The sequence below is a fragment of the Crocodylus siamensis genome, chromosome 6, assembly GCF_052110815.1.
Source record: "Crocodylus siamensis isolate JL-2025a chromosome 6, ASM5211081v1, whole genome shotgun sequence".
NCBI lineage: Eukaryota > Metazoa > Chordata > Crocodylia > Crocodylidae > Crocodylus > Crocodylus siamensis.
In genome coordinates this window covers 8222375-8243055 of record NC_143400.1, presented here as the reverse complement: position 1 = coordinate 8243055, position 20681 = coordinate 8222375, and the positions used below count along the sequence as shown (strand labels likewise).

The following is a 20681-nucleotide window of genomic DNA, read 5'->3' as shown; positions in this document are numbered from 1 at the left end:
ATCAGTGGCCAAGTTGCTTTTGCTTTTAATTAAGAGTTGCTTAAGACAATGAGCGCCAGAACAAAGCCTGTGCAGCGTCACATCCAGCAACTCTATCAGAAATGGCCTCTGCAGCCTGCCAGGGGCAAGTAGGTAAATGTATCCTTGCTCTTTGCTTCCTCCTTGGTTCAGCCCAAACTACTCAACCAGAATGGGAAGTGGAAAGCTGGTAGCCAGAGTGACTCCCCTTTCCTGACGCAGGTGTACTGTACAGAGCCTCAGCGCAGCAGGGAGTGGAGCAATTCTTGTGGGCATCCCCGTGTGGGTTGAGTCCCCACCGCTCCGTTCGTACCAACCCCTTTTCCTGGCGAACAGGAATTGTTCTTCCCTGTTTTTTCACAGTGCCTGGATTGTGCAATGCCTGGAGGACTATTCTGCTGCCCTTAGATTTAAATACATGGAGGTATTAGGAGGGTTTATGGTAGAGGATCACATCAAAGCATGCTTTCCACCTCTCCAGCCACTGCTGGGATAAGGCCCAGTAGGTATTTCTCTGAGGTTGCCTTCCCTTTTCCCTAAGGGCAAATAACGTCCTGATCAGATAAGGAGATACCTTTTTGTATTTGGAAACCTTCCTGGAAGAAGTGTAATCATGGTTAATGAGAATTCAGCTGTCCTGTAGCAACAGCACATGGGGAAGGTAAAGAGATGCCAGGGCAGTTGTGTTACACCAGTGTAAGGGCACTGGGAAAGCTGAATATCGTATGTGAGGCTGGGGGGGGGAAGGAAGTCATGTAAAGGGTGGTGTGTGCAGACTACTGCAAGCGTGTCGGGAGCCGAATTCTCCAGTCAGATGTGGATTTGGAGATGTGTCGTCTCAGGCAGAGACAAGCCAGGGCTTGTGCTCCGTAAGCAGGACACTGTCGAGGGGCTGGGGAGGTGCAGCTCCAGGTTAGCTGCCTCCTGGCTACATACTGCTTAAGGAGAGGGCTTGGCAGATCTTTGCGTGAAAGGGTTTTCATGTGAAATCTGCCAAGCGTGGGGCAGATGCAGAGAAAGAAGAGAAGACCCGGGGGCTTGTTTCAAGTGACCCATCTCTTGCTACTAAATCCGGCTGATGGGTCAGGGCAAAACGAACAGAAAATGCTAAGTGGCTGCCCTGCATGTAGGTGCTTCCTCTTCCTGTGTGGCAGCCACGGTTTTGCACAAACACCGAGATGACTCCCTCTATCTTCCTCCTGAAGTGGCCTAACAGCAGGCTTGTGTTACACAGGCATGCAGCCCCAAAAATGCAAAGCATCCTTTCCTTCATCCAACCCAACGGGTAATTTAATGGGGTCAGGGTAGAACCTCGGGAGCTGCGATGCTGCCGTGCTATCAAGGTTGGCATTGCAAGGCTTGTCCTCTTCTCCCCCAAAACCCCTAAAGGCTGGGAATCTTTAGTAACAGCATTGGCTAAAGTGCTGTCCTAGGGCAAGCGCTCCCTATAGCATGGCCAGCAACGCTTCCTGCAGAATATGTGGTCCTTGGAGTTCTTCCATCCCGATATCAGCGACGTTGCTCTTATCAGATGCTGCTGCAAATGAGCAAACTCCTCCCAGCAACATTTTTCCCCTGGGAGCATTTTCCAGCTCATATTCACATGACACTCCCTGTAATAGAGCAACCTGGATATGTTGCTCCTAACAGGCATTGATTGTAGCCATCAATCTTGCTTAGTTTGTCAGCTGACATCATCCCATCACACGCACGGAAAGCTGCAGGCAAATAAGTTTGTTTGGGTTTTTTTAGTGGAAACAGGATGAAAATAGCTTCTAACACGTGGTAATCCTTGTCGAGCACAAATGATGCATGTACAAAGTAGGTCATGGATGTCATAATATCACCTGTTAATAGAAGCATTGTAATTACATGGGATTCTTGGTTTATATTTTAAACCAGGATGAAGGTTGAGATGAAGATTGAGGCTACTGGATAGCTTCGTAAATCCATATGATGACTTTGCCTCCTCTGTACTCAGGCTTGGGCTCGGCCTGGAGGGGATTCTTGGACAATGGATGTCCTCTGCATCCCAGCAGCTCTTAGACTCCTGAGCATAATATAAGGGAAAAACCCTTTTAAAAACATTCAGACTGAACTCATGGCATTACAGGCGCTACTTGTGCGTGAGGGCCCCGTCTGGGTACAGCTTGAGAAGCAAGTACGCTAATGAGTTTAGAATCTGCATGGTGATAAAACGCAGCCAGCTGATGTTACGAACATCATTATTATCTTCCTCCTCCTTTCCCTAATAGGCATCACTTTTTATGTTACCTACTCGCAGCTAAGTGGCAGTGAGTTTATTTTTTAATTCCAAGGTAGACCAGCCTCAGTGACCACCTCTCCATCTTTATAAGCCAAGAGGTAACTATATGACTGGGGAGTCCTGAGAAGACACTTCATGGGTGACAGGGTGCTGGGCTTCAGGCTTTGATGTCCTAGCAGGACGCTTCCCTTCTTCCTGCCAAACTGGTATAATATCTTGTAACCCGCTAGCCCTTCATTCTGGGCTGATTCTTGCGTGATTCTTTATAATGGCCCAGTGAGTTTATTAACCTAGGTTAATATTTTCAAAGGAGGCTATGGCAATTAGCGGTCCAAACCATCTAGTTTTTGGGTGACCTCATCCTTTACTCTCCCTTGAAAACGGTGCTCTAAAAAAAGAGTCTTGTGTTGATAAACTGTATTAGTAACTGCACACAGAATGGCTGTATGCCAAATGATTTTGGATTGTTGCCTTCATTTGTCATGTCCATTTTCCCCATTTCATCAGCACATCTGTGCACGTATAGGCTGGGCTCTTTAATTGAGTTTTGGGTTGGTAACCCTGACTGGCTGCTTTTGTCAGAGGTTTACACGGTCTTTCCAGCAATGCTGAGCCCTTCTAAGAAACATTTGAAAGTAGCTTGTCAAGGGGACTCTTAACTCTGCTCCCTAAAAGCTCTGTAACTTATTATTTAGGTCATCTTTTGGTCTATTTGGTGGTGACGTGTAGGGGGTGCCTGGGGGTGCACATGCTCCCCCTGAGAGCGCTGGTGCACCCCCTGACAGCCACCATTCCCTGCTTAGGTGATGAGCAGGGGGGCCAGACAGGAGCGCTGGTGTGCCCCCCTGAGAGTACCTGCTGGGGAGTGGGGACGCCAGAGGAAGCGCCACCGGCACTTCCAGGTTGGTGCGATCGGCCATGGGGGACTACCCCCCTCCCCGGTTGCTGACTGCCGGCTGGGTGGGGGGCAAGTGCCCCCCCCCCCCCAACTCAGGAGGCACCAGTTGCCCATGAACACATCTATAGAATCATAGAAAATTCAGGTGGGAAGGGACCTCAGGAGGTCGCATCTAATCCAACCCCCTGATCAGAGCAGGACCAGCCCCACCTAGATCATCCCAGCCAAGGCTTTGTCTACCCGGGTCATAAAAACCTCCAAGGATGGAGATTGGTACCACCTCACTTGTTCCAGTGTTTTTCTAACCTCCTAGTGAGGGTGTTTTTTTCCTGATATCTAACCTAAACTTCCCTTGCTGCAATTTGAGACGATTGCTCTTTGTTCTGACATCTGCCAGATGACTGCTCTTATAGCAGAAAAGAGAAAACGTGATGTGCCTTAGGGCTGTGAGAAGCTTCGGGTGATGATTTGATTTGGAGGAGGTTCGGCCCGATTTGGTGGCCGAGTCTCCAAATCAATTTAAAGGTCCGGATCAATTTCAAAGCTCTCCGAATCTTCGGAAAAGATATGGAGAGCTTTGATTCGGGCAGCCCTCAGTGGCTGCAGCAGGGAGCTGCAGCTGACTCTAAGCTGCCAGCCCCCCTGCCCCCCCCACCTCCTTCACAGCTGCCCCTGCCCACTCTAGCTCCCAGCCCTTTAAAGAAAAGCCCCGGTGCTCACTGGGTGCTGCAGGGTGGGGGGGGGGGGGCGATCCCCACTGCCCCATGCTACATGGATTGCTCTGCATGAGCCCCCCAATCCCCCCCTCACTCCCCCAGCCCCCCCATGGGTGCCCTGTGTGGGACAGCTCTGGCCCTTTAAGAGAGAAAAAAAAAACCAGAGGAAAGCCCTGGGACTCCCCGCTCTTGCAGCGGCCTTAGAGCTCATTCAAGAGCCCCCCACATGATGTGGGGCAACAGGGGCGGGCAGCAGTGATCACCCCCCAGCCGCCTGGAGCTGAATCCGAATCTGAAGCAAATACTAGCTGCTTTGCACGGGCCTAATGTGCAGATTGTTCAGTGCAGTTTATTGGGTGTGTCTACATGTGCATTTACACCAGCTTAAATTTACTGTGCAGTAAATTACTGTGTGCAGTAAGCAGAAATAGGCCAACATCCACACATGTTTGCGTTAAAGTGCATTAACACTGCGTGTAGACTGACTTGGGACTAAAATTAGTCCCAAATCAGTCCACACACAGTATTACTGCACATGTCTACACGTGTGTTACTGCACAGTAATTAATTGGGCATAAATTTGATGCCTGCCTGGTGTAGCTATCAAATTTATGCCCAAGTGGGCATAAGTCTCCAGATCTCCTGTGCAGTATGGGTATGCACATGTAGATGTATGCACATACTGCATAGTAATTTCAGTTACTGTGCAGTAAACGGCACATGTGTAGATCCCAAATTATTGCTGGCGTTGGCATCTCTACTTAATCTACTGTTGCGCGTCTTTTATTTCGCCAACCGGATTTTTCCAATGCAGCGATGTACTTAGACACCCGCGTAACTCCCGGCACTTCAATTATCCCATTGGCTCGAAACCTTTATGCCTTGTTGACTCACAACCGAAGCACGACTCAGCCAGTTGACATTGCTTCATTTCATTCCACAGCACCAAGCGTCGCCCTATCCAGCACTGACCGGGCTAAGTTATGAAATAGTCCTTTCGGCTGCACCAGTGTGAGCCGTGCATCATTCTTGCACTTGTTCCCTGTCTTTTTCCTTCCTGTGCTGTGGGTCACCGGATGGGTAATGAGTGGATGGTTTCTCCTTGGCCTGGAGGGCGGCATAATCACCTGCTCCCAAAATGACTGTCCCTGTCTATAGGAAGGAGGGTGTTTTGAGAACCTCTGTATCATGGGGATCAGAGTTAGGCGACACCTCCGGTGTGATGGGTGGGGCTAGGTAGTGCGAGAGCACCACACCCGGCTGATGCAGGTTGCTGACGTCAATGGCTCTGTGTTAGTGATAGGAATCATTTCCCAAACCAGAAGAGCCCGAGATGATCCAGTGGACTTGCCACACGTCTATGACAGCTGGTGAGAAATTGACGGTGCGAGCGAAATTGACGTTGTGAAACGTTTCCCATCCTGCAGGTTGTTCCATGTCGGAGATACCGAGCTCCTGGGAAATATACCAGCAAAACGTAGCGTATCTTCCAGATGCCGGTAAAGTAGCCCTTTTTCTTTGAGAATATTTGTTGTTTTCTGCTGCTGAGTCTTCGAGTTGGGAGAGGCGCCGGTTGAATGATCTTAAGGGGGCCTGGTGGTCTGTCTGTCTTGGCTGGGTTTTCATAGGAGCTCAAAAGGGTCGAGGCCTTCAGATCTCATTCATTGCAGCTCTGAAAGTCCCAGTCCTTGAATATTCCTGCTTGATATACTAAGATCTCTCCAGGGTTACAGAGTAAGGCTTTCAGAAGGCCTGTCTTCTTTAAGTGCTTTAGATGTCTGTAACTCCTGCTGGCTTTCAGTGAGAATCAAGGCTCCAGAGGGCTCGAGTGGCACTGAAAGTCTTGTCCAGATGTCTGTCCTATGCACAAACCAGTGGTCAGAGACGGGGCCGGACCCAGACATGGGTGAACCAGGTGGCTGCCCAGGGCCCGGACAGAAAGGAGGCCTGAAAATGGCAATTTAAAAATTATTATGATCGTTATCTCTGGCGAAGTGGGGTGGGATACTAGAAGTTCACTGGGGGCTGCCAGGAGTCTAGGTGCAGTGCTGGTCTGAGGCATACTTGTTAGTCGGAAGTCAAGTTAGAAGACAGGGTAAATTCGCACCTTGCAGACTAACAAAAGTGTGTGTGTGTGGCACAAGGTTAGGCTGAAGCTCATTTCATCAGATGCTATGAAAGGACACGAAGAAAACAGAATTATAAGAAGACAGAAATTTGAATACAAAAGACAAGGGGAGAAAGATGGAGAGGGAGAAATGAACAGAGAGAGGGCAGTGGTGGCAGAGGCAGAGACGAGCAAAAAAGCAACAATCCCAATAAAGGGGAATAAAGAGTCACCAAAGCTAAGCCAGGTAATGGGACAGGGATCCAGAGTCCCTGCTTAAAATGTACTTAACACAATCCAGTCTGCGGATGATTTCTGCTTCCCCAATTTCCCGTTCAAATCATTTTTTAAATATTTGCTGTCGGAGAACAGCCACCCTCATGTCAATGGTGGAGCGTCCAGGGAGGTTGAAGCGTACTCGTCTTTCTGCACCTGATGGCAGGGCGGTGTTCATTCGTCCTGTCACGTAGGGATCACCCAGTCTATCCAATGTAGACAACAGGGGGGCACTGCAAGCAGGTGACAGTGCATGTGATGGTGGTGGAGTTGCAAGTGAATGAACCTTGGATGTTATATAATCCATGTTTGGTCCAGTGCTGATGTGATTGTTGCTGGTGCACAGAAGGCATTTGGGTCCATTGCAAGGCCGGGTGCCTTGGTGAGGCTGGGACTTGGGTAGCTTGTTGCTTGAGACACAGGACTGGTTTGTCCCCCATGACAACTTTGAGGAGCTCATCCTTTTCCAGGAGGGGTTGGAGGTCACTAATGATATGTCTGAGGTGTTCAAGCTGGAGGCTGTAGGGACAACCACAAGGACTCTGTCCCAGGGTTGGTATTGTAGCAGGTCTGAGCCTGGCTTTGTTGATTCGAGTGGCTACCGCGATCCCCAGTTCTCATTGTCTCATGGGCAGCAATCCTGAGAGAGTGCGGTACTCTACTACAAACTACATCAGACTATTAATTTCCAGCTGTCTGTGACCAGTGGGTTGGAGAGCAGTGACACGGACTTTCAAACCACCTGTGTAGTTTAATTTTCCAGTCATCCTGTTGATTGACTCTCCGTTAGCAGGAAACGAGATGCTTGAAAAGAAATGAGCTGACAGATCCAAGCTGATTGCAACCGAGAATTAAACTGTGGAGTTCAAATCGACACATTCTGCTACTGACAGCCTTTCTGTTGTTCACCTGATGACTAATCAGTGGCTGCCAGAAGAGAGAGCGTTAGGTAGAGCAATTCAAGCACGTAGTAAAACATCGTTAAAAAAGTGGAGTAGGAAGAGCAGTAATGTAGCCAGACTGCACGTGGTCTCTATCATGGAAAACTCTGTAGCTTTCTCTAGGGATTGTAGATCAGTTTCTAAACTTTAGGCCTCAAGCCCTTAGTGTGAGCTTAATAGTATGACTCCATTTTACAGGTAGGGAAACTGAGGCTCGGAGGCGAGAAGACCTGCTCCCAGGTTGCACAGCAAGTTGTTTGAGCTGGGAATTAAACCCAGTCCCCTCTAACCACTGTGCAGTATTACTTCTGAAATATAACCTGGCTTGCCATGGGTCAGCTCAGTCCTGCCTAGGAAACTTTTGAGCAGCAAGATTTGGCATAAATTCCTCCCCAGCCCCGGCCAATCTCCCAGCTGATCACTTTGGAAAACCTGGCACTGTGTGCACTATGTGGGAAATGAATATTTTACAGTAACACTTGCATATTCTAGTTCTCAAGGGTTAAATGCTGAAACCTCCTATCAAAAAAAAAAAAAAAAGGCAGCTCATTTACATGTAATCTTTCTATACATTAAGTTTTGGGCGTGAATAGAAAAGCGGGGATGATAAAAACACCAATCTTTCCTGCTGCTTGGTCCCAGGGTTCAAGAGCATGCAAAGCTTCAGACTACTGCAAACAGAGCGTGTCCAAACGCAAGCTGTGGGTCTGACAAGCCATGATTGTATAAATCAACTCTCCATCATGAACCGAAACTCCAAACTTGGCAGGAATGTGATGCTGTGTAGGCAAGGCAGACATGCATTTCTGTTGAGCTTAATAGAGTTGCCATAGAGTTGTACAGAGATCCTTCCTTGGCAAGTCTACCACATCACAGAGAGCCTTTTTTTGGAGGGTTATTATAAGGCAAAACAAAATAATTCAAGAGGCTTTTTTTAAATTTTAAACCGGAAGACGGTTCTGAGAGTTATGACCCTGTTCTAAGAGAGATGCATGAAAATGTGAATTCCAGCATTCACTGCAACAAGCTGATGTGCAAGGTGTTTTGAGTACCTCTTCCTCTCCCTTTTTAAAAACAAAACAAAACAAAAAACAAAATCACTTCTTAAGAAGGAGGACAAAGGGGAAAAAACTCCCAACCAAAACAATACTTGTTTGACTCGCGTGTTTGGCAGGTTACTCATCTCCGCGTGTGAGATGGCTGGGGTGGTGCTAGTCACTTCCCTTTTTACCAAGCAGGGAAATTTTGACTTTGCTCGGGTAGTGGCACGCTTTCCCGCATAGTCTGACCGATGAAAACACAGCATACAGTTGAGTCCCGGGGCAGACTGTAGCAGGGACAAGAAGGGTCAGGAGCAAAAGAGGCTGAAAGGCCGCCCCCAGGAGTCTGGGGAAAGGTTAGACGTGCTTCAGGGTGAGGTTGGAAGTGCATCTGGTAAGGCTTTTTTGGCCTCTTGGGCTCAGATCAAGGATTGCAGTGGTGGGCAGATGCACAAAAAGCATACGTCTTTCAACCACATTATTGCAAGTTCTTCCTGCCCTGCGCCAGAATTGGCACAAGATGCCACGCAGTGCTGCCTTGCCTAAGACTTTGCTATAAGACTCTGCAGTGAAGAGGGGGTAGTCTCTAACTTTTTTTTGGCTTCTTTCCTATCTCAGAAATGGAGATTATGGCAGCGAGCACCTCGCTGCCTGACCCAGCTGGCGAATTCGATAGGAACGTTCCCCGGATCTGCGGCGTCTGCGGGGACAAGGCGACGGGCTTTCATTTCAATGCCATGACGTGTGAAGGCTGCAAAGGGTTCTTCAGGTGCGTGATGATTTTTTTTCCCCCCCTTTTTTTTGATCACAAACCCGTAAGGGGTCTTTTTTTTAATCCGGCTGACCGAGTCGAGAGGCAACCAGTTGGGTTTCTGGCTTCTTATTAGGGGAGTCAGCACCTCTGTTGGAAAACCTGGGCATCTGATACAGCAGAGCCAGTGCACCCGACCTTTACAGATGTCTGAAAATGTTGCTGCTATTAAAGGAGGCTGATGAACGAGTGGCTGAACAAGCCAAGTGTCTTTAAATACCATGAGTTGCACTATTTCCCTTTCATTGATTGATTTTTTTTTTCCTCCTTGTCTTGTCTTGTCTCCCCTTCCTTCTCTTTTTGTGGTCTTCTCAGTTCCTCCTTTGCTTTTCTAGCATCTATTCACATGTCAGTGCACGTATACACACCTAGAATAAGCTGTTTTTGTAGCTGAAGAGCATCTGTTGGAAGGATCCACGAGGAAGTAAATTCCCTCGCATGCAGGTGGGACACAGCTTCCAAGGGATGTGTGGGGTACCAACCCAGTCCCTCGACCTCTTGCGGGTGAATTTTTTTCTTGCAGCTGCAACTCCAACTTCGAGTGAATTTGGAGGTTTTCAGACGCTGGAGAATTCTGGCTACTGATTATCGCTTCCCCCAGCAATTATCTCTAATGAAGCAAATGTATTTTTAATGAAGATGTCTGCATGGACAGCAGGGAAGGGTTTGCATGGGAATTTTCTTCCACTTTAGTACAAATTACCTAGACTAAGAGTTGCTGTAATTAAAGACGATGATAGCTGCTGTGCGGCTAATTAGGGCAACGTTCAGTTAAGTATTAGTGCTGTAATGAGATGGTCGTCAGAGTAGATGGGCTGCCTCATGCAGCTAGATGCCAGAAAAGACAGATATGCTTCACGCCTCCAGCTCTGATGAGGACTTAAAAGGGGCTTTAGGAGCCGAGTAGTCAGATAATCCCCTTGTGGGGCTGCGAGACAGGATGTGGGTTTTCTTTGCGTTCCACTGCCTTGCAAGTGGCTCTCAAGCTGGGTTGTGCTGCAGCCTGGCTAACATTTTCTTCCGTTGCCACTGCTTACTTAACGAGTAAGAGTGCTTTGCGTCTGGGGCTTACCCATTTGTCGGACCTGGTCTCTGCACAGGGTGGCTGCAGGCATTGTACCAGCGGGCACATTTCTAAACCGTTACTCTTGCTTCCAGGAACCAGTGGCTAACTAGCACTTGTAGTGCTTTGGCCTCCTTGGTGATAGTAAAACCCGCCTTGAGGATGGTAAAACACTGGAACAGGTTACCCAGAGAAGTGGTGGACTCTCCATCCTAGGAGGTTTTTAAGACCCAGCTAGACAAGACTGTCTGGGATGATGTAGTTAGGGCTGGTCCTGCTTGGAGCAGGCGGATGGACTAGAAGTGATCTCCTGAGGTCCCTTCCCACCCTCATTTTCTATGATGTGCCTCCGTTCCTGGCTGTCGTGAGCTGTATCCACCCAATGCTGCCCTACATTAAGTACTGTCAGGTCTCTTCTTTATGTTGTCCATCAACCACTGGCAAGGCCTACCTCGAAGACATCATCCTATTGGTTGATTATGGATGATTATGATATTTCTCAATTACTCTACGCTCACCACATGGCCAATCCCTGCTAACCACTGTACACACACCACTCCTGTAACGAGGGGCTGTTCTGTGATATTTCATAGTTCTTTGTTACTTCTTTTCCTCCATTTACCCCTCACTGGGGCTTTCACCTGTCCAACTCTCTTCCTAAGAACACTGATTTTAAAACAAATCACTTTCTCTAGGTTTTCCAGCATTGTGCACCAAGTCTCACTCCGATATATTACTACAGATCTAATAATGGTGTTGTAGTACACTTCTAAACTGGTTTGACTGGCTGGATATGCCAGAATCCAAGAGCAGCTAGAGACAGATCTGCACCCTGGGTCCAAACTGAAGAATACCTGAAATCAGCAAGTCCCAGGACTAACTTTATTACATACCTGCATAGGAATTTATTAGATCATACTGAGTTATTAAAGTGTGTACTCAACCGATAGCATGGACAGACATCGGGTGACCTTTGGCCAGCCGCTTTCTTAAGTCTACAGCCACACAGTTTATTGGCACTGTGGGGTGGCATCCATCAGCCTTTTATTTGCGGTGGTTGTTTGCTCAGTATCTCCTAAACCAGAACTGAATTCTTACTCCAGATTTATTCTGCAACCTCGCGGAAGACAGTGCAGCCGTACTATAGCCACACAAAGTGCAACAAGCAGAATTACTCCCTTGTTGACCATCTCACTAGTCATCTGAGCTCATCCTCTTGACTTCCCCTTCCCAAGTCCACATTCTTGCTGAGGCCTGAAGTTATTCTTCCTTCTCAAGCCACTCTTGTCCCCATTGCTGTGGCTCTGTCTTGGCTTGTGCCTTATTCATCTTCTCATCTTTTCCACAGCTCCTTTCGCCTTGTTCCTGCCTATCCAAAAGGCTTTTTGCCAAGATGGTTAAATGGGCATCCTCTTGACTTCCACACACAACTCCAACTTCTGCCCATCCTTCCCTTCCAGGCTCTGTCTAACTCCATTCCCCCTCCTGCCCATGCGTATTCCCCTACCGATACCCTTGTTCACTTCCCCTCCTTCTGTAATAGCTCACTTCTCCTCCTTCCCTTATCTAACAGAAGGCCCAGAGCTAGGAGCAGTCAGAAACATTCACTTTTGGTCTTTAAGTTTCCAAAATCCCTGCAGCAGCATGTGTGCAGATGCTGGAGGGGCTGGCTGGGGCATGAGGATGGTTCAGTGTGGGGGGCTGCTTGCCATCTAGTCCCACACTGAAGCACCCTCATGCCCCAACCAGCCTCTCCACAGCACAGTGAGCTGGGTTGGGGGGAGCAGCCCCAGTCCGGCAGGCTGATCCTTGGGGCCCCCCGCCATCTGGGGCTGCTCCGACCCAGCTTGGTGCGCTGCACATGAAGAAACTCCTTCAGTGTTTATTGCTCCCAGATGCACATTCAAATGGCACACCTGGGAACAATAAACTGTAGAGCAATGCACTCTGGAGTTTATTGATGCACAGTAATAGCATGTGTAGACGCACCCCCTGTCAGCTCTCTGGTAATATTTGCCAGGTGCCATGGTCAGGCTATAAAATGGACCTTTTTTTTTTGCCTGTACACTCTGCCAACGTATTACAGCTGTTTTGGGGAGGTGGCCTGTGAAACCATCAAGAGGTTTTACTAATTGTACAAGGCTGTGCATGCCTGCTCAAAAAGCCATGCTCCATTTTGGGTGTGCTGGAAAATGCCCGGACACCAAAGCAGGCTCAGAGGTTTGAGGCTAGAGGTGACCATGCTGCTGATCTAGTGTGACCTCTTGCATCGCCCAGAGCAGAATTTCACCCATGTAAGGTATGTCTGGGTGCTGGCGACACCAGCGCACACTCTTTTATTTTTAAGATAAATGTCATGAGAGTGTTGCAGACAGAAAAAGGGCATTTGAAACAAGTAACCAGGCACGCACTGCCCTCCTCTCCTCCCCACTTGGTTCAAAGGCTGGTCAAACAAGACTGGCCTAATACTTCCCAGCAAGAATGCAGTGCAAGTCCCTGATGTGTGCATGTCTGTACAGGACGCCAGGCTGTGTAGGTCTCGCCTGTCCGCTAAATTGAAGGCAAGACAAAGGATGGAGACTGCAGAAACCAAACAATGCCACAAACAAGTATTGGTTTAAGACGCAGAGTTGGCCGTGAACTACAGCTCAGACACCGACTCCAGCCAATCCGAGGCTTTTAAGAGATGAATGCTTGGGCTGTCTTTGACTGGGGCCTGTTTCCAAGTCCTCCTCCTGTTCACAAACAGGCTTTCTAACCATAAAGGGAGCAAAGTGCTGGAGTAGATTTCCCTGGGAAGTTATTAAGAAAGGTTAGATAAGCATCCCTCAGTGGTTTTAAGTAAACTTGATCCTGCCTTGGAGCCAAAGGATGGAGACCCCGGCAGTCCTTGTTTACTGGGACTCTAAGCTCATTCTTTTGAGTAGAGTATAACAGCAAACAGCCATGCCCGTGCTTCCAAGATCACGGACCCACTCTGCTTGCCTGTTGTGCAGAACCGAATGGAGGCACTGAGGGAGAAAAACACTTGTCTCCCAGGGGCTCAGTGAGCTTCTGCCACTGAATTAGAAGAAACAGTGGTTTTTAAACCTCCTCCTCTCCAATCGCTGACTGCTTTCCAGTGGAGACTGAATGAGAAATGTTCAGGCTAGGAGAGCTGCCGTGGAGCCAACCCTAGTACTTTCCATTTTGCTGCTCCTTCTGCATCATGGCAGGCTGCTGGCAGGAGTGTCCTTCAGTTCCTAGAAGCCGTCGTTCCCTCCCTGGCTATATGGTCTCTTTTTACATAGGTGCAATTAGCCTTTGATGCTTTCCAGTCAGAGGAGCTTTGACAGGTTATTTGGCAATCCTGGGCCCTGCAAGGCAATTATAATTGCTGATTACAACACTTTTAATGACATACCCAATCCGCATACCAGCACACAGCTTTCCCCCACCTTGTTGGAAGGTGTCCTATTTGGTGACCTGCAGAGCCTCCATCTGGAAATCGGGTGGTAGGTCAAGGTGATCGGTTTTAACCTGTGGGGGTCTGAACTTTCCATCCATAGGAGAAGTCCCTGTTGCCCACTGCAGCATACGAAGAGTCGCCTCCCTCTTCCAACCTTCCTGCGAGCGAGTGGTTACAGGGAAGGACCAGAGCTGTTTGTACAGAGGCATCTCTCGGAGGCTGATTCTTTTCATCGGCTCGTGTGTTTTGAACCACACACGAAAGCTTGGTTCCTTTGAAATTGGGAGAGGAGGGGGGCAGTCCAAACTGCCCCTCTGCCCTAACCTTTTCAGAGACAGCAAATACAGTTTTCCCCCATGGCTTGTCGTGGTGCTTCTTAAAGCTGGACCTCTTGCAGATCAAACCAGGCACTTGAACATAGAAGGCAAGCCAAATTAGCGCACCAATTTTTGAAAGTTCAGGCTTAAATATGTATGTAAATCTTCTAGTACCTGGCTTACCCAGAAGTGCGTGGCGGGTGACTAATTTTACAGCAATGCTCTGCCTGTTATGGTACTGACTTTAGTTCTGGTCTAGGACTGGAGACTCTCTGAAGTAGGTGTTTGTCCAGCTACAAAATGCAAAGATGAGCCCTGCCTTGGTGAGACTGCAGCCGAAGTGTAAGGCACAAGGACAGCTGGTGGTCGACTGATTTGGGAACGCAAAGAACCAGTGAGGCAGTTTTGCTCAGCCTGGTGGGTAGCTGCTTCAGCACATTGCCCTGCCACGGTGAAGTTCCTCGTAAGCATGAGAGCAAAAGGGGAGCTTTAAGGAGGAAATAAATGGCATAATGAAGGCCTGTTGAACGTTGGGGGCTGAGCAAGGATAGTTAAATCAAGTCAGCCCCGAGGCTGCTGCGACCACTGGGGCACCTTAGATGCCGTAACAACCCTTCTTAGTAGGTTATTTGAATTGCTTTGTGTCATTGGTAATTCTTTGGGCAAAGTGACCGGGTGGCATCCATCTCCTCTCCAGGTATGGATGGCCGTTGGCTCGCAGGGAGCTCATCCGCCCTTTGACAGCTCTTGTTTTCAGTCCTGTTGGGTGTCCACGCACCTTTCTCACCCAGGCGAGCTCAGGTGGGGGTGCCAGTTTAGTCGCCGATCCTGGAGCAGGCTGTAGTGGTTTACATGGTACTAGATAGCAAACCGAGAGAGGCTTGGCTTGACGGGGAAACCGGCATAAGCAGCCTGGAAAGACAGCTTGAGAGGAGGGAGCAGGGTTCAAAACTGAACAGACTCACTGACATTAAGCGGGTCATTCTTTGGTCCATTGGATGGATCACGATGCGCATCCAGCTGAATGTGCCGGATAGCCGGCTGTGAGCTCTGGTCCCTCTGACTAAGAAATGCGGGCATTTCAGCCTCTCTCTCCCTGTTTCACAGAGGGGGCAAACACGTGGGCTGCTTTTGTCATGAAGGGCCGTCATGTTGCGATTCAGAGAGAGTGAAGCTGACTGCCTCACCATTTTTTGTGAAAGTCAAAGCGGAATAAAATGTAAATCTGTCTCAGATAAGGCATCCCCAGTGCACCCCACAGCCTCCTCCCGTGGCATTCTTGTACCTGCTCCTGGCCAGTGCTCACTCATTTAGTTTTAGCAATTAACACTTTTTTCCTAACTAATGCCTTCAAAAAGGATGTGGCAGGAGTTGGGGGAGAGATCTGAATCCTGTTCAGTATCTCCCCTTCCTCTGCAACCCGAGTAGAAGCTTTCTGGTAGGAATACCCCTAAAGGCATCGCAGAACTAAATCCACAGTAACAATGCCAGCAAACTAGTGAGATACAGAACTTCATGTTCCCCATCCGGTGACCCGTGCTTGGGCTGGTTATTTGTATTGGAGTTGTACCTCGGTATTTCCACGCATGAGCCTGGATCCGCTGCTAGGCGTTGTTCTCTCTCTTGCACACACGCCCCACCTCGCCGTCCAAGCGCCTGCCTTGGGATCCAAAACGATCAGCCGCTGTAGCCAAGCTGCGGCTGTTCTACATACAGATTCCCTCTCCTATTTAGCTGCCCACAGATCTATTTTTCCCTCCCTGAAGGTTTGTGGCCTCTGCCCATCGTGGCTGTGCAGCGCCCGGGCTGCATTATTATTCGGGGTGTTGTTGATTGCGAGTTTGAATGGAAATAGCTTCCGTTTTTCCCTTGCAGCCAAAAAAAGAGGCTAAATCTGGGCTGCGAGACGCGCTCAGCCCTGACCACATGCGCTTGAAGCTGAACGCAGAGCCTGTTTACTCTTGTGGATGGACAAGATTAGTACAGGGAGGGTTTGGGTTATTTTTAATTTTCGTCTGTCTGCCTGGGACATCGTTTTTAATGAGCCTTGAAATGGCTGGTTCTGCCGGGTTTATAAAAATACGCTGAAGTTGGATGGAGCCAGACAGCTTGTGGTCTTGCTGGGCCGCTGTGGGTAGCGCCTGCCCCTGCTGTGCTGGCAATTGTCGCTTTTGATTCTTTTGCAGCAAAGAACCAAGCCCCTCATGCATGCTCTGCTTTTGAAAAACCTCTTCTCTAATTCACTCTGCAGCAGGGATGCATCACGAATTACAGCTTTAGCACTAGCTGAAGCCCTGAGACCAGGTCACCATAGTGTGGTATACAGGACTGGCTGGGGCATCCCATGCCCTTGTGTCGCTATTTATTGTTATGGTAGCCGATGGAGGACCCTGCTGTGTACTCTGCCGTGCAGAAACACAGCCTTTACTCCAAGGAGTTTCCAACAGCCCAGATAAAGGCTGAAGCTGGAAATGACAAGCTAAGAAGAACTGCAGTCCCCGATGCTGCAAACTCTTGTGAACCAGGTTCCCCCAGCTAGTGATTTAACGCTGGCTTTAACAAGTGGATTTAAAAACAAAAAACCCTGGAGCGGGGAAATGTCAAGACCCTTCCACTTTGGCCATGAGGGCTCAGAACTGGTTTTTTAACGAAGAAAGACATTCTTGCTTTATCACTCGTCTCCAGGACACAGTGCATTCAACAAAAAAGCACAAACATTGCAAGACTCAAGATAACATCGGGAGACAGAGGCTGGGGAGGTGACTTGGTCCCACGTCCTGCTGAAGATCTGGGACTTGAACGACAGTCTTAGGAGTCTGCGTCAGGGTCGTATCCTCTGTAGCCTGCTGCCCCACCTGGATTTCAGCGGCACGGCAAAAATGTTCTGGGACGTTGCTTTTTTTTTTTTTAGTGCAACAAGTCTTTTTTGGTGGCAAATTTAGCCTCATGGCTTATTGGATAACAACACTGGTTTGCCTTTTGTTTAAAAGAATTGTAAGCAGGCAGAAATGAGTGCCTCTTAGAAGGCGATCAGGTGAAAAGGGGATGAAAGCTGAGGCTGGAAACAGCTTAAAACACGTGTTCCCACTCCAGCTTGTGTATTAATATACTCTGCTAAAGCACGGCACAAATCCACACCATGAAGATGCCTGCAAAGGAGAAAGATCTGTTCAAAACTTGCGGGAGGGGGGTGGAGAGGAATTGGGGTCACTATTCATTTGTATTGCAGTTGTGCTGAGAGGTGCTAGTGAAGGCTAGAGCCTATTAGATCCTGTAAGAAATCCCATCCTGATGGCAGGCTGGCAGGGCAAAGTGACTTGCCCAAGGCTGTGTAGCAAGTCGGTAGCAGAGAGAAATGAAACCTGCGTGTCTTGCCTCCTGTTCCCCTCGCTGCCAGACTCGGCTGCCTCTCAGTACCCTTTAACTTGCGGGTCCAAGGTATAACCCAGGATTTGTCTCCAACTAGGTAGCTCTTGTCCCTCAGTAAGGATAAATTCTGGACTGCCTAGGTCTTACTCAGCCTCCCCTGCCTTTGGCATGGGTCAGCTTTCTATGCCAAGTGCCTTTCCTCATGGCAGGGGGTGGGGAGGGGAGGGAGTAAAACATGTTTTCACATCTGCCGTTTTAAAATAGACTTTAATTGCACAATGCCTGATGCCCAGGCCTGCAGCTCAGGTGCATGTTCCCTATTTATACCCTCCAAGTCCAGATACAGCAGCCCTCGCCCTTTAAATGCCGGCTTGCTGGGTGCGTACCAGCCTGCGGTTTGTCTGCCCTGTATTTCAAAGCCTGCATCACTGGCTAAGGGTGGGGCAGTTCCTAAACGTGACAAGGGCGGGACGCTGCGTGCTTCTCCGGAACGGCTCCTGCTAGCAGGCAGGTGCCTCTGACTCCCCTGGTGCCAGGCTGCGGTGGGATTCGCTCTAAGGGTGCGTAGTGCAATTCCTTGTGCGCTCACCCGGCAGCTTCTCCCTGTGTCCTTCCATGTGTCTGCTGTGATCGACCGACAGCCGGTCCTCCCAGAACCTTGCCCGTTAAGCCCTTACCTTGAAACTCCTGCCTTTGTTTGGTGTATCCTCATATTTCCCTCTTCACAGCAGGAAACAGCTTTGTGTCCACCTTTCTTTTCCTCTGGCTAGGAACAGATGTTGCATTTGTCCCTGGGCAAGTTGCGCCTGTATTTGTTCTGGAGCAGAAATGTCCCTGGATTGGCACGTCCATCCAGCACCCTGCTAGTAGGGGTTTAGCAAGCAGCTAAATGCACCGCCACTTTGCTGCTGCTGATTCAGTGATGCAGTCTCAGGATAATTGTTGAGATGCACTTTGCAATGTCCCAGGGTAAACTGTTGGCACTCCTTTATCCCATGACCCTTTTTAGGATTCATTCTGGAACAATGGGCAGGGATATCTGTCTGAACGATTGCACTTTGATATGACGATATGGTTTATCCAAGGACAAATGCGATGTCTCTTTTACTTGAACATCCTAGGGCAAAAGGAAATTTGTCTGTGCTCCCAGATACAATGGGTATATGTTGCCCCCAGAACAAAGGTCCTGGATGCTCTTTTAAGTATCGTACAGAAACCAGCCTTAAGATACAAGCAGCACTAGGGTTGCCAACTCTGTTTGAGCCTATTCCGGGAGGTTTCATCGCATGATGTAATCGCATTAATGAGGAGGCATCAGGAAGGCAAATGCACATTACTATTACATTTTAAAAGCCCACTGAGCTACTGTATAAATTGGATTCAACATTTAATATTTATTTTAATAAATGCCCTATCATGTCTCTCCTGGGTGACTCTCAGCAATCTCATGGAGCTGTATAACCAATTCCTAGACTCCAGGACAATGTTGGAGGGTTGGCAACCCTAAGCAGCACTCAATCCTAACTAATAAGCGCTCAATAATTAAATGCATCGAACAGCCTGGCACAGAAGGAGAAACGGTGGGTTTGATAAGAACTGTAACTTCAAACATCCCAGTGTCGGGCATTTAATGTCTCACGTGGACTGTTAATTAACGTATTTTGGGGGGTTACTGGCTGCAGTGGGATTTTTCTCTCTCTCTCACATGCACACACACGCACACCTAACCAATTATTCTAGGTATTAAAGTCTAGTAAATGTTTAATAACACACAGTGGCTTCAGATGGGCCCTGGGTAGGTACAAGCTGACCTATGCTGCTGATTTTCCTTTGTTTTTTGTTTTGGGTTTTTTTTGCAATTCGGGTCTGCCTCTCCTTCAGCCCTTCCCAGTCTCCTTCCCCCCAGCTCTGATTTTCAAAACACCTGGTTACTTTCTTGTTTAGCAAACACACTCTGTTAATTTGACAAGAAGGGCCGTTTAGCAGCCTTTAAAGCTTTAACAAGAAGCCAGAGAGCCAGGCATGCTGTTTCTGTTTAAAGTAACCAAAGACCCTGGATGCAGGGACTCAACCATGGCTGCTCAGGAGATGGTTTTGACACTGGCTTGGCAAGTCCCTACTTTGCAGCTCGTGCCGCAGAGAGCTGGTTTTTGCACGGAGATCTCCACGATGCTTTGGAAGCGGTATTGGCCCCCGGCACCTCCCGCACCCTTCGTGGTAAGTGAGCCACGGCCTCACGGATATTTGTTTGTGGTTTCAGGAGGAGCATGAAAAGGAAAGCGATGTTCACGTGTCCCTTCAACAGCGACTGCAAGATCACCAAAGACAACCGCCGGCACTGCCAGGCCTGTCGGCTGAAGCGCTGCATCGACATTGGCATGATGAAAGAGTGTGAGTAAGCAAAGGCCATGGGCTCACGGGGGCCAGGGATCGACCCTAGGTCTGCAGTAGTCCGTGGGTGGGCCTTGGAGGCGCGCTGGGACAGGCAGTGGCCTGTCCAGTAACTTTCTTCGGCCCCCTTGGAAAATTCCATCCTAAAAAAGGGTGGCCTGACTCTTTCTAAAAAGATCTACGAGAGACTAGGCTTTTTGTGGATGGTCTCTTTTTTATTGGTTGGGAAATTTTAGACCACTTTCCAATGCACGGCATTCTTCTTCAGGTCACTGCATTCTCCAATGCCCTGCGTTAGAAAGATTGTCTAAACCCAGCCCAACCACGCAGCTGGTCCGCTAGAAGGTATCACCCTCCAAAAATCCTCATCTCATATATTTCCTAGACTAGAGTGTGGCAAGTTGAAGGCATTGTGCTTGGCATGTGTGCCTCGGGGCAGACGGCAGGGAAGGGGGCCAGGGCTGCACTGCTGCAACAAGGATCGGGCCCCTCGTGGCTCCCTTGCCATCCACCCAGAAGTGCACGTGCACCCGCTACCGGCAACGAGCCAAGCCGGGGTTCCACAGACCCCAGTGCAGATGCTTTCATTGTGGCTCCCCTGTCATCTGCCCAGAGGTGCATGTGCACCCGCCACCAGCAATGAGGCAAGCTGGGGCTCCACAGACCCCATTGCAGCTGTTTGCACCTGCTGTGAGCAGCCTGGGCTAAGTGGCAGGGGCCTGCCTGGAGCCCAGACCAGCTGTGGCAGGCAGTCGGGAGTGTGGAGCCCCGGCCCAATTCATTGCTGGCGGTGGGCACACACACACCTTAGGGCAGGCGGCAGGGAAGAGGTCAGGGCTGCACTGCCACAACAAGGATCAGGCCCCTCCTGGCTCCCCCACCATCCACCCTTGGTATGCCAGCATCTTACAAGTCAAGGTTGGTCCGTTTTTGACACTGCCCAAAAATGTTGCCGACCCTGGTCCTAGACCATCGTGGCTGCAGCATTGATCCAACGCTAGGTCTCTACGTATTTTTGGA

General features: G+C 49.1%; 1 protein-coding gene across 4 annotated transcripts in view; it reads left to right on the top strand.

Annotated features, from left to right (window-relative positions):
• Positions 1 to 20681, top strand: part of VDR (vitamin D receptor) — an 81638-nt gene that overhangs the window by 30814 nt on the left and 30143 nt on the right. For 3 of the 4 annotated variants that reach the window (XM_090052099.1, XM_090052101.1, XM_090052100.1), the window contains 3 exons: positions 5326 to 5397; positions 8881 to 9031; positions 19531 to 19661. In XM_090052099.1, coding sequence (XP_089908225.1) covers positions 5326 to 5397; positions 8881 to 9031; positions 19531 to 19661 — 354 coding nt within the window. The remainder of the gene's footprint in view (positions 1 to 5325; positions 5398 to 8880; positions 9032 to 19530; positions 19662 to 20681) is intronic. The other variant, XM_090052102.1, reaches the window with a different exon arrangement.